This window comes from Megascapheus bottae, chromosome 15 (genome assembly GCF_031878675.1).
Source record: "Megascapheus bottae isolate mThoBot1 chromosome 15, mThoBot2.hap1, whole genome shotgun sequence".
In the NCBI taxonomy this organism is placed as follows: Eukaryota; Metazoa; Chordata; class Mammalia; order Rodentia; family Geomyidae; genus Megascapheus; species Megascapheus bottae.
In genome coordinates, this window is record NC_143523.1 from 45,504,950 (window position 1) to 45,528,587 (window position 23,638).

Sequence of the window (23,638 nt, forward strand, 5' to 3'; positions counted from 1 at the left end):
GGGTTGGGAGTTTGGCCTACTGGTATAATGCTTGCCTAGCACGCACAAAGACCTGCGTTCAATTCCTCAGTACCACATATATAGAAAAGCCAGAAGTGGTGTGATGGCTTAAGTGGTAGAGCACTAGCCTTGAGAGGAAAGCCCAAGGACTGTGCTCAGGCTGTGAGTTCAGTCCCCAGGACTGGCAAAAAAAAAATAAAATAAAAAGATTATTACTTTTCCATTACAGTTCTCCTAAACTTGAACCATTTCACCAGCCCTGTGAGATAAACAAAACCAGGATTCTCTTCATAATATGCCATTCTATACCAGTCTTAAAGAAGGAGACCTGTTTGGGGGAAAACAAAGGAAATGTCTACAGTTTCTGTTCAGAACTTTTTTTTTTTTTTGCCAGCCCTGGGACTTGAACTCAGGGCCTGAGCACTGCCCTTGGGCTTTCTCAAGTCTAGTGCTCTACCATTTGAGCCACAGCACCACTTCCAGCTTTTTCTATGTACCGAGAAGTCGAACACAGGTCTTTGTCCATGCTAGGCAAGTATTTTACCACTAGTCGAATCTCCTGGCCCCCAGATTTTTTTTTCTTTCTGTCCTAAGAACCCATGAAAATTTAGGAAATGAGAATGGAGGGATTGATGGAAAAAAAAAATCTCTTTTGGATTGACAATCAAATCTTTAAGTCTAGGTTCAAAGTTAGCAAAACTTAAGACAATGTGCAGAAGTACTATCTTTACATTATTTTAGGCACTCATTCATAATTAAGATATAAGCTTCAACAAATTAAGACTTCCACAGGACTAAGCAAAACAATATTCTAAAATTAGAAAAATTGAAAGCTCTAAATTTCCTTTCCATCTCAAAGGCCACTACTGTCTTTGCTATTGGCAAAACATTACTGCTCTGGGAAAATCCAGGTGTTTTCCTCTGGAACTATTATGTGTCAGGCCTCGACTGTCCTGTTAGGTTGGCAGTTTGCCTTCACCTAGAGTGAACCACGGAGAAGAAAAAAAGCACTCACGAAAAAGGGCCTGAGATTTCTTCATATTTTGCAGTCAAAGGAAAACAGTTCAGGGTCCATGTGTATTACTGTCTCCCTATCATTTCTATCTTTGGGGGTGTGTTTGTGAGCACATATGTACACATTCTCAACCTGAAAACACTGATAGAAAGTGGTAGAAGTGCGTAGCTTCCTGGTTATAAGTTTCTCTAATTGTGGAGTAATTGTTTACTTTTTGACTAATGTGTTTTTAAGAAAAGATGAGAAGTAAATAGGAGACGCTGCAGCATTGAACTTTGCTTACCAAGCACTAGTGGGGTAAAGGGCTTTTTAAATTCTGAAGAACTTTTAAGAACTTATTAGGGGCTGGGAACGTGGTTTAGTGGTAGAGTGCTTGCTGAGCATGCAGAAAGCCCTAGGTTCAATTCCTCAGTTAGCACATACACAGAAAAGGCTGGAAGTGATGCAGTGACTCAAGTGGTAGAGTGCTAGTCTTGAGAAAGCTCAAGGGTAGTGCCCAGGCCCTGATGATTGACCAAAAAAAAAAAAAAAAAAGATTTATGAGGGGCTGGGAATGTGGGTGCTTGCCAAGCATGAAGAAAGCCTTGGGTTTGATTCCTCATAAACAAAAAAAAGCCGAAGTGGCACTGTGACTTAAGTGGTAGAATGCTAACCTTTAACAAGAAAGCACAGGAACAGTACCTAGGCTCCGAGCTTAAGCCTTAACATTGGAAAAAGAAAAAATCTCATGGAGGTTCCTGCCCAGGCTGGCTTCAAACTATGATCCTCAGATCTCAGGTTCCTGAGTAACTAGGATTACAGGCATGAGATACTGGCACCTGGCTCTATTTCCCTTTTGTTACTCAAGATTTAATTTAATCCTCAAGATAAACTTAATGTCACATAGGTAATCAAGCTGGGGTACCATTATTATTAGTAGTAGTTTTTCTTTGTTTATTCTGTTTTAAACACCGAGATGTACTTTAATTATGCACCATTAGAACTTTCGGCTGGGTATCTCTCATATCTGTAACTCTAGCTACCATAAGGCTGAGATCTGAAGATTGTGGTTTAAAACCAGCCCAAGCAAGAATGTCTCTGAATCTCTTACTTCCAATTAATCACCAGGAAACAGGAAGTGAAGCTGTGGCTCAAAGTGGTAGAGCCTAGCCTTGAGCAAAAGAGCTCAGGGATTGTTCCCAGACCCTGAGTTCAAGCCCCACAAAAGAAAAAAGGGAGTTTTGTTTCACAAAGTCTTGGTGTTTATTCCAAGAAACTAGGATCAGTTAGTACTTTATGTGGGGCAGCATTCTTAATATGCAAAATGCAACTTCAAAGCAAATTGTAACAATGTATTAGCTGGCCACCTGTAGCTCACTAATCCTAGTTACTCAGGGGGTTGGATCTGAGGACACAGGTTCAAAACCAGCCCAAGCAGACAAATTCAAAAGTCTCTTCAACTAATCATCAAAAAGAAAGAGGCAGGGGTGTCTTAAGTGGTACTGCGCCAGCCTTGAGTGAAAAAGCTAAGAGAATGCAAAGCCCTGAGCTCAAATTCTAGTACGAGTACATATAGGTATGTGCATGTGTGCTCATGCACACATGAAGAATTTAAATTAATAGCATATCCAAAATGTTAAAATGTTGCCTGTATAATAAAAAGAAACTTTCTGAGCTCTTTTGCTCAAGGCTAGCACTGCTCTACTTTGAGCCACAGCTCCACTTCCTTTTTTTTTTTTTTGGTCAGTCCTGGGGCTTGAACACAAGGCCTGAGCATTGTCCTTGGCTTATCTCAAGGCTAGAACCCTACCACTTGATTTTGGGTTTTGTTTTTTTTTTTTTGTGGGTGATGGGGGCTTGAACTTTGGGCCTGGGCACTATCCCTGAGCTCCTCAGATCAAGGCTACTGCCCTACCCCTGGAGCCACAGTACCACTTCCCATTTTCTAGTTATTAATTGGAGATAAGAGTCTTTAATGCCCAGGCTAGCTTTGAATCACAATTCTCAGATCTCAGCCTCCTGAGTAGCTAGGATTATAGGCATTAGCCACCATACCTAGCACTTCTGGCTTTTACTATGTATGTGGTACCAAGGAATTGAACCCATGTCTTCGTGCATTCTAGGCAAGCAGTCTTACCACTAGGCCAAACTCCCAGCACCCACTTCCCATTTTTGAGTAATTATCGATAAGAATCTCAAGGGAACTTTTCTGCCTGGGCTGGCTTCTTAACTGAGATCCTCAGTTCTCAGCCTCCTAAGTAGCTAGGATTGCAGGCTTGAGCACCTTTGCCTGGCAAAAAAAAAGGAAACATTTTCATCTAAAGCTTTCTTAAATCTGTACATGACACTTTCTTTCTTCTCAGCCCATTTAAATCAACACTGCTATGAAATAAAGAGAAAATATGGGAAGGGGTAACACTATAGGTTCCTAAATAGGAATTCTACAACCATTCTAATTCCTTCCATGGTCAATGGAGTGGGGGCGGTATGGAATTATACTACGCTCTCTGTATCTATGTATTATGTATGCATGGTTGGCTTCAACAATCATGTACTGAAGATATTTTGGAAACAACAACAACAACAACATAAGTGGAGCGTAGTGGCTCACCACTGTAATCCTAGCTACCCAGGAGGCTGAGATCTGAGGAGAGAGGTTCAAAGCCAGCCCAGGCACTAGAAAATGGGAAGTGGGGCTGTGCCTCCAGGGGTCGGGTGGTAGCCTTGAGCTAAAGAGCTCAAGAACTGCACCCAGGCCCAGAGTTCAAACCCTATGATAAAAATAAAGAAAAACTAACAACAACAACAAAAAAAACCCTTAAAAATATAGTTGGTGGTTAAACTACATGTACATTTTTGTCATTCTCTAAATGTGGTTTAACCATCAACTATATATCATTTGCACTGCATTTGGTATTCTAGGCAACCTAGAACTGACTAGAGGATATACAAAGACTATTGGCAGACACCACTTTATGCAACGAACTTAGGACTTCTCGGGTTTTGCTATGGATACTGTGGAACCACTATACTTCCATTAATTTACTTTCTTTTTTTTTTTTTTTTTTTTGCCAGTCCTGGGCTTGAGCTCAGGGCCTGAGCACTGTCCTTGGGTTTTCTCAAGGCTAGAGCTCTACCACTTGAGCCTCGGTACCACTTCCGGCTTTTTTCTATGTATGTGGTACCGAGGAATTGAACCCGGGTCTTCGTGCATGCTAGGCAAGCACTCTACCACTAGGCCAAACTCCCGGCCCCCATTAATTTACTTTCACAGAGAAAAACACACAGGTCGGGGCATCTATTTATGTATATAAGAACACTAAAGGAAAACCAGACACTTCAATTAGAAAAATATTCACTATACTACAAAAATATTATATAGAGCTATTCAGGAGATACAGGATCATCTTTAAAGAAACAAACATGAGGATTAAAATGTGTGGTTCATCAACATAGTGTGTGTAAATCTCATCTCAGAGGCTGTCCTAGTCTGAGTCTGTCCTGCTAATTCCAACACTGCATGTGTAGCAATTGGGAGGCTGAGGAAGGAAGAGTCCAAGTTCAAGCTCAGTCTGAGTTAAAGAACAATAAAAGGTCTTAGGGTAAGGCAAACAATAACAAAAACTCTTACGCACCTCTGCAGAGAGGGCAACATCTGGGGCTTAGAAGAGAATCTATGCGACTTGTAATAGAGGAATATTCTTACTAAATGAGCATTTTAACTAGACAGGAACACACTTGGATTCATTATTTATTTAAAAAGTAAACAGTGCAGCTGGCACTTGTGGTTTACCCCGTAATTCTAGCTACATAGGAGGCTGAGATCTGAGGCTATCAATTCGAAGCCAGCTCGGGCAGAAAAGTCCTCCTGAGACTTTTATTCCAACTCACCACTCAAAAACTAGAAGTGGTGCTCCAGTGGTAGAGCTGTAACTTTGAATACAAGAGGCTCAAGGACAGCACCCAGGCCTTGAGTTCAAGCTCCTCAACCAACAAAAAACAAAAACAAAAACAACAACACCACCAAAAAAAAAAACCAAGCAAAAAACCCCCAACAACAATAAAAAAACCAATGTAGCTATTATGCTGGCTAATCTTTGATTGGCTTACTTATCTGTCTGTGATCAGTGTTGTCAGGCAGCTGTACTCCCATGCTCTGTAAGAGGTTAGAAGCAGGCCCCGCCAGTCCAGCTTGAGAGCTATAGGATTCTAATATATTTGAAACCAAATTCAGGTCTACATCCACTGCTGCCATTCCAGAATCTCCTGCTGCACAATCTTCCTCTTCTGAATTACTACTGGTAGCCTGGGATAGGGGTTCCTTACTCTGGAAGGAAATGAAATTATAGGTTAATATCTTCCTGGGTGAATGTTAATTAAAATACAAAGCTAAGTGACAGTATACCCTTGAATTACAAATAAAAAAGGAAAGAACTCATACTTGCTAATATAAAGTAAAAATGAAGTCTAACACATTAAAACTTAGTTCTAAAGATAATATACTTTATCCAGCACTGGTGGCTCATGCCTGTAATCCTCACTACTCAGGAGGCTGAGATTTGGAGACTGTGGTTCAAAGCAAGCCTGGCACAAAAGTCCATGACACTCTTACCTCCAATTCACCACCAGAAAACTGGAAGAGCCGCTGTAACTCAAAGTGGTAGAGTGTTAGCCCTGAGCTGAAGAGCTTAGGGACAGTGCCTAGGCTCAGAGTTCAAGCCCCACAACCCCCCGCAAAAACAAAAAACAGATTTCTTTCTTAAAAACATTGGGCCAGCAGTTTGGCCTAGTGGTAGAGTGCTTGCCTAGCCTAGCATGCATGAAGATCAGGGTTCAATTCCTCCGTACCACATATATAGGAAGTAGTGCTGTGGCTCAACTGATAGTGCACTAATCTTTTAAGAAAAAGCCCAAGGACAGTGCTCAGGCCCTGAGTTCAAGCCCCAGGACTGAAAAAAAATTCTTTAAGGGCTGGGAGTTTGGCCTAGTGGTAAGAGTGCTTGTCTACCAGCATGTACTAGGTTCAATTCCTTAGTACCACATAAATAGAAAAAGCTAGAAGTGGTGCTTTGGCTCAAATGGTAGAGCCCTAGCCTTGAGAAAGCCCAAGGATAGTGCTTAGGCCCTGAGTTCAAGCTCCAGGACTGGCAAAAAGAAAAACAACAAAAAAACTTGAAAAATTTCTACAAATTAAGCAAGTCTTTTGAAATAGCACAAATGAGAGAACCAGATTTAAGGAGGCACATTCATAGTTTGCCTATGAGTTTTCAAAAGAAAAAAACACAATTTTTTTTTTTGAAAATGACAAGAATCTAAATTTTCTTTGACAATTTAGATTTTTTTTTGTCCCCTCCATGAAAAAGCTTAAAATAAGGCTTTGTGGGGGTCTAGCCACAAAGTCTCTGGAATGTTACTTGAGCCTCTTGATTTCATGGGTGGGGAAAGGATATGAAAGCCTACAGCTTCATCTATAGACTTTTTTTATCCTTGAGATACAAAATGCAGACTGTAGACCAGCAGCATCTGTATCTCTCAGGACTTGCTAGAGACAGAAAGTTTCAAGCTTCATCTAGAACCTGCTTAATAAAAATCTGTACTGTAACAAGGTCATTATATTCACAATGAAATTAAGGATGTTATGGATACCTAATATATATGTTTTCTATTAGGATTGAGAAATACTGAAAGAAACTTTTTTTTTTTTTTTTGACCAGTCCTGGGATGAACTAAGAGCCTGGACACTGTTCTTGAGCACTTCTGCTCAGGGCTAGCACTCTGTCACTTGAGCCATAGAACCACTTTCGGTTTTTTCTGTGTATGTAGTATCAAGGAATCGATCCCAGGGGTTCATGCATATTAGGTAAGCATTCTACCACTGGAGTATGGACTCCTAGCCCACAATTGTAGTTGTAAATGTAGTCTACATGATCAAAGCAATGGGCATTGACACTAAGTGTCAGCTTTACAGCTGAGTCTTTGGTTTTCCCTTTAATTCTATGACATGAAAATTACTTGTTAATGCGTCCATTAACTCAGAGAAGATGACAAAGATAAGTTTCAAATTCTGATCCATGAAAACTCTCGAGGGTTTATGTCTTTCCAAAGTGTCTCTCTTACTGGGATTTTGGCCTAGTGGTTAAAGTGCTTGCCTAGCATGCACGAGGACCCGGGTTCAATTCCTCGGTACCACAGAAAAAAAAAAAAAAAGCCAGAAGTGGTGCTAAGGCTCAAGTGGTAGAGCTCTAGCCTTGAGAAAGTCCAAGGACAATGCTCAGGCCCTGAGTTCAAGCCCAGAACTGGCAAAAAAAACCCCCAAAAAAACCAAAGTGTCTCTCTCTAAGGCTAGATACTGCTGGCAACATACAGATGTCATGAAAAGGAAGGGCAAGAGAGAGGAAGGGAAGTCCTGTGACTAACTCTTCTGAGTAGCTGGGAATTACATGAATATGCCACTACATCTAGCCCCTATAATATTTCATGCTACCAGAGTTAAGATACGAGTGTTCTTGGGGCAGAGAGTATATAGTTCAAGGGTGATGTGCTTAGCATGTGCAAAGGCTCTTGTTTTGATCTTCAGCACTAAAGAATAAATAAGTAAAAAAATAAAATTAACATTGTTAATATTTACTTCAAATCTCACAAATCAAAAGGAAAAACTAGGGGTCAGGAGTTTGGCCTAGTGGTAGAGTGCTTGCCTAGCATGCACAAAGACCCAGGTTCAATTCCTTGGTACCACATATGTAGAAAAAAGCCAGAAGTGGTACTGTGGCTCAAGTGGTAGAGCTTTAGCTTTGAGAAGGCTCTGAGTCTAAGCCCAGGACTGGCAAAAAAAAAAAAAAAAAAAAAAAAAGGAAAAACTAAGATAAAATACAATTTTACCTATCTTACAGAATAGATTTTATAAAGACAGAGAATAAAAAACACTTACCATTTGCTCTCGAGTGGTGAAACTTTTACCAATGGTGGTGTGTGCTAATTCTTGGTCCATCTGAGCCATGTATGACTTTAGAGTGTCAAGAGTTCCTTTCAGAGACGCCTCTTCACCACCTTCCTTTATTCCAAAGTCTAAGTCATCATCACTGCCTAGACTTTCAAAGTCTTCCTCATCCAGATCATCAGAGTCTGACTTGTATGACTCTGGCACTGTATAGAAAGAGCCACCTGGTAAACTTTTTTGAATGATTATACTTCTCAAAGAAGAGTTACATACAGAGAAGAAGCACTATAGTCAAACTACTTTACAAATATGTGTTCTAGAAATTATAATGCCAATATTTGTGGGAAAATGTATGGGCCATGCTGTCTGCTTTTTTTTTTTTCCTGTCAGTTGTAAACCTTTAGCTTAGTACCTACGCACTGTCCCTGAGCTTTTTTTGCTCAAGGCTGGCACTCTATCAATTGAACTACAGCACCACTTCCAGTTCTCCTGGTTGGTTAACTGGAGATAAGAGTCTCGTGGACTTTCTTGGCCAGACTAGGTTTGAATTGTAATTCTAAGATCTCAGCCTCCTAAGTAGCTAGCATTGCAGATGTGAGCAGCTGGTACCTAGCTGTCAGTCTACTTTGACTGTCCTTGGACACTTTTTGCTCAAGGCTAGTGCTCTGCCACCTGAGCCACAGCACCACTACTGGCTTTTTCTGTGTATGTGGTACCGGGGAATTATACCCAGGGCTTTGTGCATGCTAAGCTGACTCTTACTTCTGTAAAGTGAACTCTAAAAAATTTTCTTGGGCCAGGAGTGTGGCGTAGTGGTAGAGTGCTTACTTAGCATGCATGAAGCCCCGGGTTCGTATCCTCCGAACCAAATACACAGAAAAAGCCAGAAGTGGTGCTGTGGTTCAAGTGGTAGAGCACTAGCCTGGAGAAAGCCTAAGGACAGTGCCCAGATTCTGAGTTCTGGCCTCAGGACTGGAAAAAATAATTTTTTTTCTTGCAAAATAAAAAAAAACAATAATAAAAAAATAGCCAAGCAAGTACTATACCTCGCAAGTACTGTAATACAGTAGGGTAATCCAGTACTTGAGAAGCATAGGCAGTATTGAAATTTTGAGGCTAGTCTGGTTTTGGTACTCCATCTTTAAGAAATGTACATTAACCCTACTGCACTGCTGGTGGGATTGTAAGCTAGTTCAGCCACTCTGGAAAGCAGTGTGGAGGTTCCTTAAAGAACTGAAAATAGACCTTCCCTATGATCCCGCCATACCACTTCTGGACATCTATCCTGAACAGCATGACCCAAGATATTATAAAGACACCTGCTCAGCTATGTTCATCTCTGCACTATTCACAATAGCCAGGCGATGGAAACAATCCAGATGCCCTACTACAGATGAATGGATACAGAAAATGTGGTATATATACACAATGGAATTCTACATAGCCAACAGACAAGATAAAATAATGGCATTCGCAGGGAAGTGGATGAATCTAGAGCGAATCATGCTGAGTGAGACAAGTCAAGACCTAAGGAACAAAAGGCGCATGGTATCTTTAATATGCGGTTATTAAATCAAAAGTGTACAAGAGCGAGGACTCAATAACTGGATACCCAAAGCTATGGACATGGTAATGGAAATACAAACATAACTATATAGACAAAAAAACTTATGACTCTATAATCATAATGTTTTATTTCATAAATTGATATGTTTCTATGACATACAAGCCGTTAGCCTAATTTTAATTAAGTTCTAAATACTACGTCCCTGAGAATGTAATTAGATTCCCTCCTTGAACAATTGTTTGTTAAACTTGTCATTTAAAATATGATGTAAACATAAGCCATATAATTAATGATTGTTGTCCTTAAAAAAAATACAAATACAAATAAAACATTTCTTTTTCAAAAAAATAAAAATGTACATTAAAAAAAAAAATTGTAGTAAGTGTCCAGGAGTTTAGCCTAGTGGTTGAGTGTTTGCTCAGCACACATGAAGACCCAGGTTAGATTCCTTGATACTATATACATAGGAAAAAAAAAATCTGGAAGTGGTGCTGTGGCTCAAGTGGTAGGGAGCTAGCCTTGAGAAAGCCCAAGGCCAGAGCTCAGGCCCTGTGTTCAAGCCCCAGGACTGGCCAAAAAAAAAAAATAATAATAGTAAGAGTGTAACTCAGTGAAAAAGCGATTGCTTAAAGCCATACAGAAGTATTATCTGGTAGCTGTTTTCTGATTTTTTTCTTTTTTTTTTTTTTTTTTTTTTTTGCCAGTCCTGGGCCTTATCTAGATGTCACAGTAATATAGAACCAGCCTCAAATGTAAAATGTAAGGGACAGTGCCCAGGACCTGAGTTCAAACCTTAGTACCATCATAAAAAAGAACAAAAACGGGGCCAGGAGTTTGGCCTAGTGGTTAAAGTGCTTGCCTAGCATGCATGAAGACCCGGGTTCGATTCCTCGGCACCACATACATAGAAAAAAGCCGGAAGTGGTGCTGAGGCTCAAGTGGTAGAGCTCTAGCCTTGAGAAAGTCCAAGGACAGTGCTCAGGCCCTGAGCTCAAGCCCAGGACTGGCAAAAAAAAAAAGAACAAAAAACCCTCTAGTTATTATCAATTAAATTTTCAATATAATGCATTAAAATTTTTATATATGTATATATTTTTATCCTATTTTATTTTTTTGCTGATCCAGGGGCTTGAACTCAGGGTCTAGACACTGTGCTTGGGCTTTCTCAAGGCTAGCACTCTACCACTTGAGCCAAAGCACCATTTCTGGCTTTTTTTAATGTATGTACTGAGGATTTGAACCCAGGTCTTCATGCATGCTAGGCAAGCACTTTATCACGAGGCCAAACTTCAGGCCCCCAAATTTATATTTTTAAAATGCTTTGGCCTGGGCTGGGTCCCTGAACTCTTGGGTCAAGAATATCACTTTACCACTTAAACCACACCACTTTTAGTTAACTAAAAGTTTGTAGTTAACTGGAGATCAGAATCTCACAGACTTTTTGTGCCTGGCTGGCTTTGAACCATGATCCTCAGATCTCAGCCTCCTAAGTACCTAGGATTACAGATGTGAGCCACCAGTGCCTGGCTTTATAATGCATTTTTTGTTTACTAGAAATAACTATTTCCAAATTATTTACTGACTGTATTTTTCTTCACAAAGTATTCTTCACAGAAAATTTCTCAATATTCTGTTTTTTTTTCTTTATTGGGCATTTATTTTTGGTCAGTCATGGGACTTGAACTCTGGGCCTGGGCATTGTCCCTGAGCTCTTCAGCTGAAGGCTACCGCCCTATCCCTTGAACTACAGCACCACTTCCAATTTTCTGGTGGTTAACTGGAGATAAGAGTCTCATGGACTGCCAGCCTGGGCTGGCTTTGAGCCAAGATCCTCAGACCTTAGCCTTATGAGAAGCTAGGATTACAGGCATGAGCCACTGCACTTGGCTATTTATTTATTTTTGATGATAGTAGGAATGAATCCAGGCCTGCTACCAAGGGCTTTACTACGTTCCCCACCATATGTTGTTTTACTAATTTCCAAAATAGTTAAGTCTTGAAGAGAAAGAGAGAAGGGAAAAAAAAAAAAAGCCACCCCCCCCCACACACAATCTAGGAGGCAAGGTCAAAACTCTACCTAACCACTTAACATTCATGCACTCAAATATGTAATGAGCAGGTTCTATGTCAAGCAAGGATGCTCTGTGAAATTATTTAACAAGGTAGCAGCTCATGTTTGAAGTCATTGAGAACCATGGGGAGAAAGCAGGTCTTTTAACTTTTGAATGATTTTATACTGCAGTTTTAGCAGCTCCTTTACATTTCAAAATGAGTGAACATCACACTGTAACTTACCCAAAATCTTATCAAAGTAATTGAAAAAAGAATCTGCATCAAAAGTAATAGGAGCCTCAGAAGGTTCTCTGCAAGATTAAAGAGAAAAGACAATTAATTTATACTGAACACAACTTTTTTCTAATGTAGTGCTACTGTAGTGAAAACTGACAAATATTTAAAGGAGGAGCACTAAGGAAAACTTCAGCTTATTACTAAAAAAAACCAAAAACAATTCATGTGTTTATTAGCCTTTGCAGGGCAACAGAAAAGAAAAGTTTGAGAACAGAAAAGAATTTCACTTATGTACATTTAACTTATGCATTTAGGAACCCCATTTGCTATGCACTTATAAGATACATTTAACATTAGAAGAGGTTATTTATCTGAGTTCATTTATATATGTTAATAATCAAATCCGAAAAGATAAAATAAGAACATACTGTCAGATGCTGATGGTTCATGCCTGCAACCCTAGAACAGAAAGTCTTTCTGTGAAACTCTTATCTTCAAATAAGCTTTCAAAAAAGCTCGATGTAGAACTGTGGTTTAAGTGGTAGATCCTTAAGCAAAAAGAAGCTGAGAAACAGCACTCAGATGCTGGATTCAAGCTCCAGGACTGCCCCCCGCCCACTATTCCCTCTCCCCCTCCAAAACAAAAGCCAGGTGGTAGTAGCTCACACCTGTAATCCTAGCTATTCAGAAGGCTGAGATCTGAGAATCATAGTCCAAAGCCAGCCTGAGCAGGAAAGTCCATGAGACTCTTATCTCCAACCAAAACACAAAAAAATTAAAGTAAGAAGTGGCACTATGGCTCAAATAGGAGAGTGCTTACCTTGAACAAAAGGAGCTCAGGAACAATACACAAAGCCCAGAGTTTAAGCCTTAGGTCCAGCCCCAAAAACAAAACAAAACAAAACAAAAAAGAACATACTTTTCCTGATTCCTGCCTTAAGAGAGAATAAGGAATACGAAGTTTAGTCTTTTATGAGACTCAAGAGCACTGCCACCAATAGAACCAATATACTTGCTGTGTAACTAACAATTCTTTTTCTTAACAAAAAAAAATTTAAGTAGTTGCACAAAAGGGTTTTAATTCATGCAAGTAATATTTTTATCCATCTATTTTCAATGTTACTTGCCAAATGTAGTTTCTGTTAGCATTTCTGTTGTAGATGAAGTCCCTTAGTCCTCTTCCTTTGAATTTGAAGCTTTCAGTCAGCTTGTGGACCAGGAGATCAGAAGCCTTAACTAAGCCTTAGCCTTAGTTCTCTTGGTGAGAACTACCTGCTAAGAGTCCACAAGAGGGACTGGGAGTTTGGCCTAGTGGTAGAGCACTTGCCTAGCATGCATGAAGGTCCAGGTTTGATTCTTCGGTACCACATACATAGAAAAAAAGCTGGAATTGGTGCTGAGGCTCAAGTGGTAAAGCTCTAGCCTTCAGAAAGTCCAAGGACAGTGCTAGGCCCTGAGCTCGAGCCCAGGACTGGCAAAAAAAAAAAAAAAAAACGAAAAACAACCAAGGATCTGAGTAACAGAGTAAAGAAAAGAGCACAGTTTACTGCTATGGTTCCAGATGTCAGCTTTTAGTTCTGTTGAGTTATTCAAGTCTCACTTCCAAAATGGTTTAAGAATCAACTTATTCAAAATTTTATTTCAGATGAGTAAGTTATGCCTGTATCAGGCACCAAAAGAAGGAAGCAAAGCCGAGAATTTGGCCTAGTGGTAGAGTGCTTGCCTAGCATGTACAAATACCCAGGTTCGATTCTTTGTGTACCACATCGATAGAAGCCAGAAATGGTGCTGAGGCTCAAGTGGTAGAGTTCTCGCCTTGAGAAAGTCTAAGAACAGTGCTCAGGCCCTGAGCTCAACCCCAGGACTGGAAAAAAAAAAGTCTCAGGTCCTTTGGGGCCGGGAGTTTGGCCTAGTGGTAGAGTGCTTGCCTAGCATGCACAAAGGCCCGGGTTCGATTCCTCGGTACCACATACATACAAAAAAGCCGGAATGGTGCTGAGGCTCAAGTGGAAGAGCTCTAGCCTTGAGAAAGTCCAAGGACAGTGCTCAGGCCCTGAGCTCAAGCCCAGGACTGGCAAAAAATTAAAAAAAAAAAAAAAAGAAGGAAGCAAAGCAGTGTAATTCATTTACAGAAAAAAGGCCAGATCCATGAAATGGCAATATGTCTGTAATCCCAGCTACTCAGGAGGTGAAAGCAGACAGGCAGGTGCTTCAGTGCAGGTGTTTGGGACTACCCTGGAGAACCCTTTCTCCAAAAAAAAAAAAAAAAAAAAGTGGAAATAGCACTTTCTACTACCTGGATACCTGGACAGCTTCAATGGAACTATTTAAATATTATTCCTTAAGACAAATTACCGAGGCAGCTCTGCTCCCTTGTGCGTTGAGACCTTGGATACAAAAGCTTTCATGCTCTCTGAGATTTGACTCAAGTCATAGTTCTGCTCCTCCTCTTTCTTAGAAATGGGCTCTGATTCATTTTTGCCAGCAGCATCATTCAATAGCTGGTCCAGCTGCTCTGGTGAGAGATTCAACCACTGGTCATCTGAAAAAGAAGAAAGCATACCTGTAAACAGGAAACTCTGTGCCACAGACAGATCCCCTCAGGAAAGACTATGGAATACTCAAGAGATCTTTTCATTCTTTCTAATTTTCCTGCTATACCATAGTCCATCACTTACCATCCTCAGGGGAAAGATTAGCCTCTTCTTTCTTGAGTTCTTTTGTATTAAATGGCACTGTCTGTAATATGGTTAAGATTTCTTCACCTGGACTCATAGCAAGTAAACTATAAAAAATAAAAGACAAAGGAGCTAGGATTACAGATGTATGCCACTACACGCAACTTTTACTAGCATTTAAAATATATTTTCTTATTTGATCCCAACTAAGTTAATACATGGCAAAATACAAAAATATTTACAAATATCACATGCTGAGAAGAGACAAAGGAAAAATAACCATTTTCATTGGAGAAAGGACAGAAAATGTTAAAAAGGTAATAGAATGCTTCCTGGAGGTCTTAAAGAATGCAGTATGTGTGTGTGTGTAAGTGCTGGTACTAGGACTTGATCTCAGGACCCAGGTGCTGTCCTGAGCTTTTTGTGCTCAAGGCTAGTACTGTATCATTTGAGCCACAACTCCATTTGTGGCTTTTTGGTGGTTAACTGGAGATGAGAGTCTCATAGACTTTCCTGCTTGTGCTGGCTTCAAAATGTGAACTTTGAATCATGATCCTTAGATCTCAGCCTCTGGTAGCTAGGATCACAGGTATGAGTCACCAGTGACTGGTTTCATGTATGCATTTTTTGATGGAGATAATATCTAATGATTATTAGGAGAGAGGAGAATAGCATGATTAGAGATTAATTTTCCTGGCTCTGATGACTGAACTAAAAGTGAAGAGTCACTAAAGGTCAGGAAACAAGTTTAGATATTAATATAGTTTAAGAAATAAGTAACTAGGGCCGGAAGTGTGGCCTAGTACGAGAGTGCTTATCTAACATGTACAAAGCCCTAGATTTGATTCCTTGGTACCATATACACAGAAAAAAAACAAGTAGCTCAAGTGGTAGAGTGCTCGCCTTGAGGAAAACCCAAGGACCATGTTCAGGCCCTGAGTTCAGTCCCCAGGACTGGTTTAAAAAAAAAAACAAAACTCATGGACAGTGCCCACGCTCTGAGTTTTAAGCCGCAGGACTAAAAAGAAGAAGTTTGGCTTAGTGGTAGAGTGCTTGCCTAGTATGCACAAAGATCTAGGTTCGATTCCTCGATACCACGTACATAGAAAAGTTGGAACTGGTGCTGAGGTTTGATTCCTCGATACCATGTACATAGAAAAGTTAGAACTGGTGCTATGGTTTAAGTGGTAGAGTATTAGCCTCAAGAAAACTGCAAGGACAGTGGCACAGGCCCTAAGTTAAGCCCCCAAGATGGGCAAAAAGAAGAAGAGGAAGAGGAAGAATAGGAAGGAGAAGGAGGAGGAGAAGAAGAAGAAGAAGGAAGAAATTAACTAAAATTGCAAGATAGTAAGAAAAAAGAATATAAGACCCGAGATAATAATAAACTGGATACACACTAGATCCAACAACAGAAAGAACAGTGGTGCCATATTAAAATATTAAAAGACATCAGATAAAAAAAGGGATGAGATAAAAAAAGGGATGAAGGAAGTGACACTGTGGTAGCCTTGAGCTGAAGAGCTCAGGGACCAGGACCAGAGTTCAAGCCCCACAATCAACAACAACAACAACAACAAAAACAGTTGAAGAAAATTGTAGAAGGCAATAAATCAGTAATAGTGATCAACCTTCAGGTATAATTTTTTTCCTTCTTACATCTTTATTTGCTAGAATGAATAACTATGCCACTTTTATGACAATAGACAAATTTTATTATTTAGAAAGCTGGGTGCCAGCAGCTCACATCTGTAATCCCAGCTACAGGAAGCTGAGATCTGAGGACTGTGGTTTGAAGTCAGCCCAGGCAAGAAATTCCAGGAGACTCCTATTTCTTACCAAAAATGTCAGAAGTGGTGCTGTGGCTCAAGTGGTAGAGTGGTAGCTTTGACAAAAGAAGCCCCGGAACAGTACCCAGGTCTTGAGTTCAAGCCCCAGGACTGGCACAAAAAAATAAATAAAATAAAACAACAACAAAAACCAAACTATCCAATTACCAACTATCATTTACCTTTCTGGCCGGTTCACTGAAAGCTGGAAGTAGTTCTTTGCCATTTCCAGCCTTTCCTGGTATTGGGCTGAACCTTCTATCAGTCCCTTAAAAAAAAAAAAAAGATTTTTTATCACAACATTATTGATAGTGTCATTAAAATAACCTGGTCGCTAGTAACTTTCAGGGATGCAACATTCAGAAATCACAAGATGTGAGTCTCAGCCTCTGCCTGGCTATTAATGTACTTACCTAGTTTCCAGTATCTTCAAATGAAGGGAGTATGATTAATTAGCAATTAATTTCAAAAATTAAGACACAACCAAAAACAGCATAATCTTACTATAACTATTACTTCTGTTTTCTATACATTTTTCTACTGATAATCATTCCTAATATTTAACTTCTTTAAAAATATGCTATAAACTGGGAGTTTGACCTAGTGGTAGAGTGCTTGTCTAGCATGCACGAAGACCAGGGTTCAATTCCTCGGTACCCGACATACATAGCAAAAGGCCGGAAGTGGTGCTGAGGCTCAAGTGGTAGAGTGCTAGCTGTGAGAAAGTCCAAGGACAGTGCTCAAGGCCTGAGCCCGAGCCCAGGACTGGCCAAAAAAAAAAAAAAAAAAAATGCTATAAAGCCAGGTGCAATGACTCACACCAGTAATCTTAACTACTCAGGAAGCTGAGATCTGAGGATCAAGGTTCAAAGCTGGCCTGGGCACAAAAGTCAATGAGACTATTATCTCCAATTAACCATAAGAAAACTGGAAATGGTGCTGTGACTCCAGGGGTAGGGCAGTAGCCTCGAACTGAAGAGCTCAGGGACAGCGGCCAGGCCCAAAGGTCAAGACCTATGACCCACAAAAAACAAAAAGCTATAATAGCCGGGCATGGTGGGTCACACCTGTAATCCTAGCTAATCAGGAGGCTCAGAGGGTCACAGTTCAAAGCTAGCCCGGGCACTAAAGTCTATGAGACTACTATCTCTACCAGAAAACCAGAAGTGGTGCTGTGGCTCAAGGGGTAAAGGAGTAGACTTGGGCTGAAGAGCTCAAGGGACAATGCCCAGGCCCAGAGTTCAAGACCTACAACCAATAAATAAATAAAGTAAAAAAAAAAAAATCCAATATGGGGGGGGCCAGGAATTTGGCCTAGTGGTAGAGTGCCTGCCTAGCATGCATGAAAACCCAGGTTAGATTCCTTGGTGCCACATACATAGAAAAAAGCCAGAAGTGGTGCTCTGGCTCAAGAGGTAGAGCCCTAACCTTGAGAAAGCCCAAGGACAGTACCCAGGCCCTGAGTTCAAGCCCCAGGTCTGGCAAAAAAAAGAGAGAGAAAAAATGCTATCATAGCACACATACTTTTGTATTCTGCTACACAAACTTCATAATCACTATTTTTATGTATGTTTCCATTCCTTGGATGTTTCCTTACCAAAGAAAGTATTGTGTTTACATCTTTCTGTACCTTTTGTAATATATGCTCAAATTACTTTCAATTAAATTTTTGTTTTTACCAGTCTTGTGGTTTGAACTCAGGGACTGGGCACTGTCTCTGAGCTTCTTTTTGCTCAAGGGTAGCACTCTACTACCTAAACCACAGCACCACTTTTCTTTTTCTGTTTATGTGGTACTGACAAATCAAACCCAGGGTTTCATGCACAACAGGACAGTACTCTATCACTAAGCCACATTCTCAGCCCTTCAATTTCTATAACTTTACATATATTAACAATTGATTCAATTGCTACAGAGTATTAATTCTACATGTTCCCAATTGTCCTGAATTTCATTCATATTGTACTTTACATATTTGAAAACTTGTCTTCATTCTCATGCTCATAAGCTCCTTTTTACTTTTTTTTTTTTTAATATGGATCACAGGACTTCTAAGTCACCATCTTGACTTTCCCCAGATTGTACACTGAAAAAACTCCTACCTTAAAGTACTCATTCTTTTTCAGACTTTCAAGGAAGCTGGCCCAAAGTGGTGAGGTGGTCATATGCGACTTCCTGGAGTTAGAAAAATGTGGCATGCATTTAGAGCATAAGATCTCAAATCCATGAGCCTAGGGGAATAGGCAGAAATTTTATTGTTACTTTATCCTTTCCTATTATTTTCTTTCCATTTGGCCACTCAAGAATAAGTGACTGAACACATGGCAATATGGATATTTAGAATACTTTTCGAATTTTATGAAAAACATTCCTTTACATCTAATTTTTCAATTTCTGTATACTGAAGATTATAAAGAGAAAGAAAATGATACAAAATAAGGGTACCTAATCAGAGATTCTTTTTCCTAACTATGAAAGCACCACTTTCTTATACATGCATGTCATATATATATATATGTATTCACGTGTATGTATACATGTGTGTATATGTGTGTATATATATATATATATACAGAGAGAGAGACACACACACACACATATATATATATATATCACATGTATATTTGTGTGTGTTAATACTGAGGCTTGAAATTGGGACTTAGGCCATGTCTTTTAGCTTTTTGTTCAAGACTGATGCTCTATTCTTGAGCCACAGCTCTACTTCTGGTTTTTGCTGGTTAATTGGTGACAAGTGTCTTTTGGATTTGTCTGCCCCAGTTGGCTTCAAATATTGATCTTCAGATCTCAAATCTCCTAAGTAGTTAGGATTATAAGTCTGAGCTACCAGAACCCAGCTCACTCTTTTTCTTTTCTTTTCCTTCCTTCCTTCCTTGTTTTCTTTTTTTGTGAGTCATGGGGCTTGAGCTCTGGGCCTTGAGCTCTTCAGCTCAAGGCTACCACTGTACCCCTTGAACCATAGCACCACTTCCAGTTTCTGGTAGCAAACTGGAGATAAGAGTCTCATGGACTTTCATGCCTGGGCTGGCTTTGAAATGCAATCCTCAGATCTCAGCCTTCTGAGTAGCTACGCTTACAGGTGTGAGCCTCCAGTGCCCAGCTATATATCACCTTTATAACAATAAAAAGTTTAAAAAAGAAAGTATCAACTTTTGTTTCATTGTTACTAGTGTCAACTCATGCTTCATAAAAATTTCCTTATTCATTTTATAAAGTGTTTTTGTGTTTTCTTTCCGATTTTGGTTTCACTGTTTATTTAATCCAAATGGAGTCTCCCTTGGTGTAAGCGTGTATGAATCAACTTCAGTTTTTCAGATGTTTTGCAATTATCCTATCATCATTTACTGAACATCTGTACTACATTCACGTACACAAAGGGCATGATTCAGGACTTGAGGACCTGTGTGATTGTCCTGTTAAGAGCCCTTTACATAAAGGGATAAAAAGCATTAAGTATCAACATTACCAGCTTCATGCCAAGTTCATGGGCTCGGTACTGGGGATGAGATGGGGGAGGCAGCCTGTATCCACTCCGCCGATCTGGCACAAACTTCTGCTGTACCAGTTGTGCATACAGACACTTGGTGAAAGTGACCTGGGCAGTGGGACACAAAATACCTGAGTCTCTGAAACTGAAAGCCTAGTCAAAGCACAGGAACTATCCACATTCACCCATTCATATGGGAAATGCAAACATCTACCCTAGTTGCTGTCTACTCAATTTTAATTAGAGCAGTTATAGAGATATAAAACTTAGATGTAAAAGATAAATAATTATTAGTTCTCTGGAAGAGATGAACTGTCAGTGTAAAGAAGGAAATAATATAGAAATAGAGAAAATATGGTCAAAAATGGTGGGAGAAACAGGTATAAAGAGATTCATGTCTTTAAAATCTTCTCTGAGAAAAGATAGAAGAAATAAAGTGTATTAACATCCTAGGAAGACAGAATGTTTCCAATTTTTCTCTAGAAAATTCATGTTTTAACCCTCTTTCCAGTTAGAAAAACTAATCAACTAAAAGAGCTACTTTACCAATGTCATGACTCGTGTTTCAGGCAAGAATGTTCTGAATACCCGGCAGGCCCTCAGGTCGATGAGGTCCCTCAGGTAAAAGGCCTGGACTGCTGCTGCCACCAGTCGGGGCTGCTGCTTTAGCACGACCACAGCACCAGCTGGCAGGAAGCAGTGTGCTCGATGAAGGGAGGCTTCGATTTTCTCTGGGTACCTGTGATGGGCAACAATGTTTTTATTTTATACTATATATCTAGAATTCCTCTACCATTCATACATCTTGACTTACACCAAGAATGAGTGAAAGTATCCGGGCACTGGTTGCTCATGCCTGTAATCCTACTCAGGAGGCTGAGATCTCAGGATCATGGTTCAAAGCCAGCCTGGGCACCAAAGTCCCCAAAGTCCATGAGACTCTTATCTCCAATTAATCACCAGAAAACTGGGAGTGGTACTGTAGCTCAAGGGGTAGGGTGGTAATCTTGAGCTCAAGAGCTCAGGGACAGGGGCTAGGCATTTGTCCTACTTGTAGAGTGCTTTCCTAGCATACACAAAGACCCATGTTTGATTCCTCAGTTCCACATACATAGAAAAAGCTGGAAGTGGTGCTGTGGCTCAAGTGGTAGGGCTCTAGCCTTGAGAAACCCCAAAGACAGCACTCAGGCCCTGAATTCAAGCCCCAGGAGTGGCTGAAAAAAAATCCCTTTTAGTTTTAACTATTTTTTAAAAATTAATTATAGTATTGGATTTGAACTTGGGGCCTGGAGATTGCTAGGCAGGCATTCTATCATGTGAGCCATGCCTCCATACCTTTCATTTTTATTTTCATATACTTTTTACAATCTTTTTTAGAAACATAAATTTTGATTTTATTCTTATTCCAAGGTATAGCAGGCTTTTTTTGTTTTTATTGTTACCATAATTCCCCCATTCTTTTCTCTTTTTTTGTCAGTTGTGGGGCTTGAACTGTCGGCCTAGGTGCTGTCCCTGAGCTCTTCAGCTAGCTCAAGGCTACCGCTCTACCTCTTTGAGCCACAGCACTGTTAATTGGAGATAAGAGTCTCAGGTCCTTTTGTGACGGGGATGGCTTTGAACCGTGATCCTCAGATCTCAACCTCCTGAATAGCTAGGATTATAGGCGTGAGCCACTGGTGCCCTTTCTTTTCTTCTTCTTTTTTTTTTTTTAATGTACTGAGGTTTGAACACAGGGACTTAAGCTAGCTTAGCTGGTGATCTACCACTTGATCCATGTCTTTGGCCCTTTCTGTTAGAGTTGTTTTTCACATAGGATCCTTTGTGTTTGCCTGGGGTTAGCCTTTGACCAAAATCCTTCTACTTGTGGCTTTCTTGTAGCTTCAATTATAGGCATGTGCCATCATGTCTAGATTATTTGTTGAATATTTCCTGAATATTATTGGATATTATTTATTGAAATATTTATTACTTATTGAAATATCCAACATTTTGCCTAGAATGGCCTTAACTGTGATCCGCCCAGTCTCTGCCTTGCAAGTACCATGAGCCATCATGTTTGGGCCTTTCCTTTATTTTCCTTTTCTTTTCTTTGTTTCCTTTTCTTCTTTCCTGTAGTCATAAAGTATATTCTTTTAAGCTTTCACGTTACTTCTACTCCTTCTTTTTCATGGTACTTGAACTCTGGGCTTGCACTTAGGACCTGAGCACCATCCTTGGGCTTTCTCTCCTTTATTTTTTTTTGCCAGTCCTGGGGCTTGGAGCACTGTCCTTGGGCTATCTCAAGGCAGGCTAAGATTTTCCTTCTGAATAAAGTCCTGAGAGTTCCTTATAGATCAAAGAATTTCACATATAGCCCAGAACCGCAGGAATTAAATAAAATAATCTAAGTACAGGGACCAGAAGCCTGGCCTATTGGTAGAGTGCTTGCCTAGAATGCAGGAAGCCCTGGGTACCACATATACAGAAAATGCTAGAAGTAGTGCTATGGCTCAAGTGGTAGAGTGCTAGCCCTGAGAAATCCCAAGAAGAGTGCCCAGGCCCTGAGTTCCAGCCCCAGGACTGGGGGAAAAAAAATGAGTACATTGTATTTGCTTAGGTTTCCTTTTTTTTTGCCAGTCATGGGTTTGAGCTCAGGGCCTGGGCACTGTCCATGGACTTTCTCAAGGCTAGAGCTCTACCACTTGAGCCTCAGTACCACTTTCGGCTTTTTTCTAAGTATGTGGTACTGAGGAATTGAACCTGGGTCTTTGTGCATGCTAGGCAAGCACTCTACCACTAGGCCAAACTTCTGGCCCTTAGGTTTCATTTTTAAACAGCTCTAAATTATTAGAGCTGTAGATAATAGGGCTGTAGATAATAAATATGATATCTAAGCTAAATAAATACTGGGATAGATTAAATACATCTAATAGCCACGTGTGGTGACTCATGCCTATAAACCTAGCTACTCAGGAGGCTGAGATCTGAGAATAACAGTTCAATACCAGTCCAGGCACTAAAAAGTCTGCGAGACTCTTATCTCCAATTAACCACCAAAAACTGGGTTGGGCTGTGGTTCGAGGGGTAGAGTAGTAGCTTTGAGCTGAAGAGCTCAGGAACAATGCCCCAGCTAAGGGGCAGGGCAGTAGCCTGGAGCTGAAGAGCTAAGGGACAGCACCAGGAGTTTAAGTCCCAAGACCACCACCAACAAAAATACATCTAAGCCAGATACCTGTCTGTAAACTCAGCTACTCAAGAGGCTGAGGTATTATTGAGCCCAGGTTAGCCTGGATAAGACAGCAAGAGCCCATCTAAAAATATATATATTTAAATGAAAGATATAAAGGTCTCTTCCAATTGAAATTGTTTTTAAAAAGAGGAAGGTAAAGGGAGAATGATAGAAGGGTAAGGTTGATTTGGATACACTGTGAATGTATGTGGGGAAAAAAATGTCACAATGAATCCTCTCCACCTTGTAAAATTAGTGTTTATCTATTTCATGAAGAAAGGATACAGGTAAAATGAAAGCCAGCATTAGTCCACATAAGGGGATTCTAAATTCAGCAAGATCCCTGGTCCTCCATCAACAATATTGGTGTTATTTATTTATTTTTTTACCCATGGATGCGCTTATTCACAGCAGCACGTATTGATTCTGAGGCCAGAACTTCTTCTGCATGTTCTGAGAGGATACTCAGTGCCTGTGGGATTGTTGGGGGTGTGGTGGGTAGCCAGGATTCTGCTCTAAACCTCCCAGGTGCAGGAATAAGGCACAACTCCCCACGATGGAAAAATACCTGCAAAAGAGCCCATTTTCATTCTCATTGTGGCCTGCAAGAATCTACAACACATGAAAATAATGC

The 23,638-nt window shown here is 40.2% G+C and overlaps 1 protein-coding gene across 7 annotated transcripts in view; it reads right to left on the bottom strand.

Moving 5' to 3' along the window:
- Ecd (ecdysoneless cell cycle regulator) overlaps positions 1-23,638 on the bottom strand; it is a 47,214-nt gene that overhangs the window by 15,087 nt on the left and 8,489 nt on the right. For 5 of the 7 annotated variants that reach the window (XM_090346528.1, XM_090346523.1, XM_090346522.1 and 2 more), the window contains exons 5-14: positions 23,394-23,572; positions 20,343-20,535; positions 19,776-19,904; positions 18,394-18,522; positions 16,474-16,559; positions 14,466-14,572; positions 14,143-14,329; positions 11,794-11,861; positions 7,923-8,137; positions 5,105-5,321 (exon numbers count right to left, since the gene is read on the bottom strand). In XM_090346528.1, coding sequence (XP_090202654.1) covers positions 5,105-5,321; positions 7,923-8,137; positions 11,794-11,861; positions 14,143-14,329; positions 14,466-14,572; positions 16,474-16,559; positions 18,394-18,522; positions 19,776-19,904; positions 20,343-20,535; positions 23,394-23,572 — 1,510 coding nt within the window. Of the gene's footprint in view, positions 1-200; positions 980-4,727; positions 5,322-7,922; positions 8,138-11,793; positions 11,862-14,142; positions 14,330-14,465; positions 14,573-16,473; positions 16,560-18,393; positions 18,523-19,775; positions 19,905-20,342; positions 20,536-23,393; positions 23,573-23,638 lie in introns of those variants that run through there. The other 2 variants (XM_090346525.1, XM_090346526.1) reach the window with 2 other exon arrangements.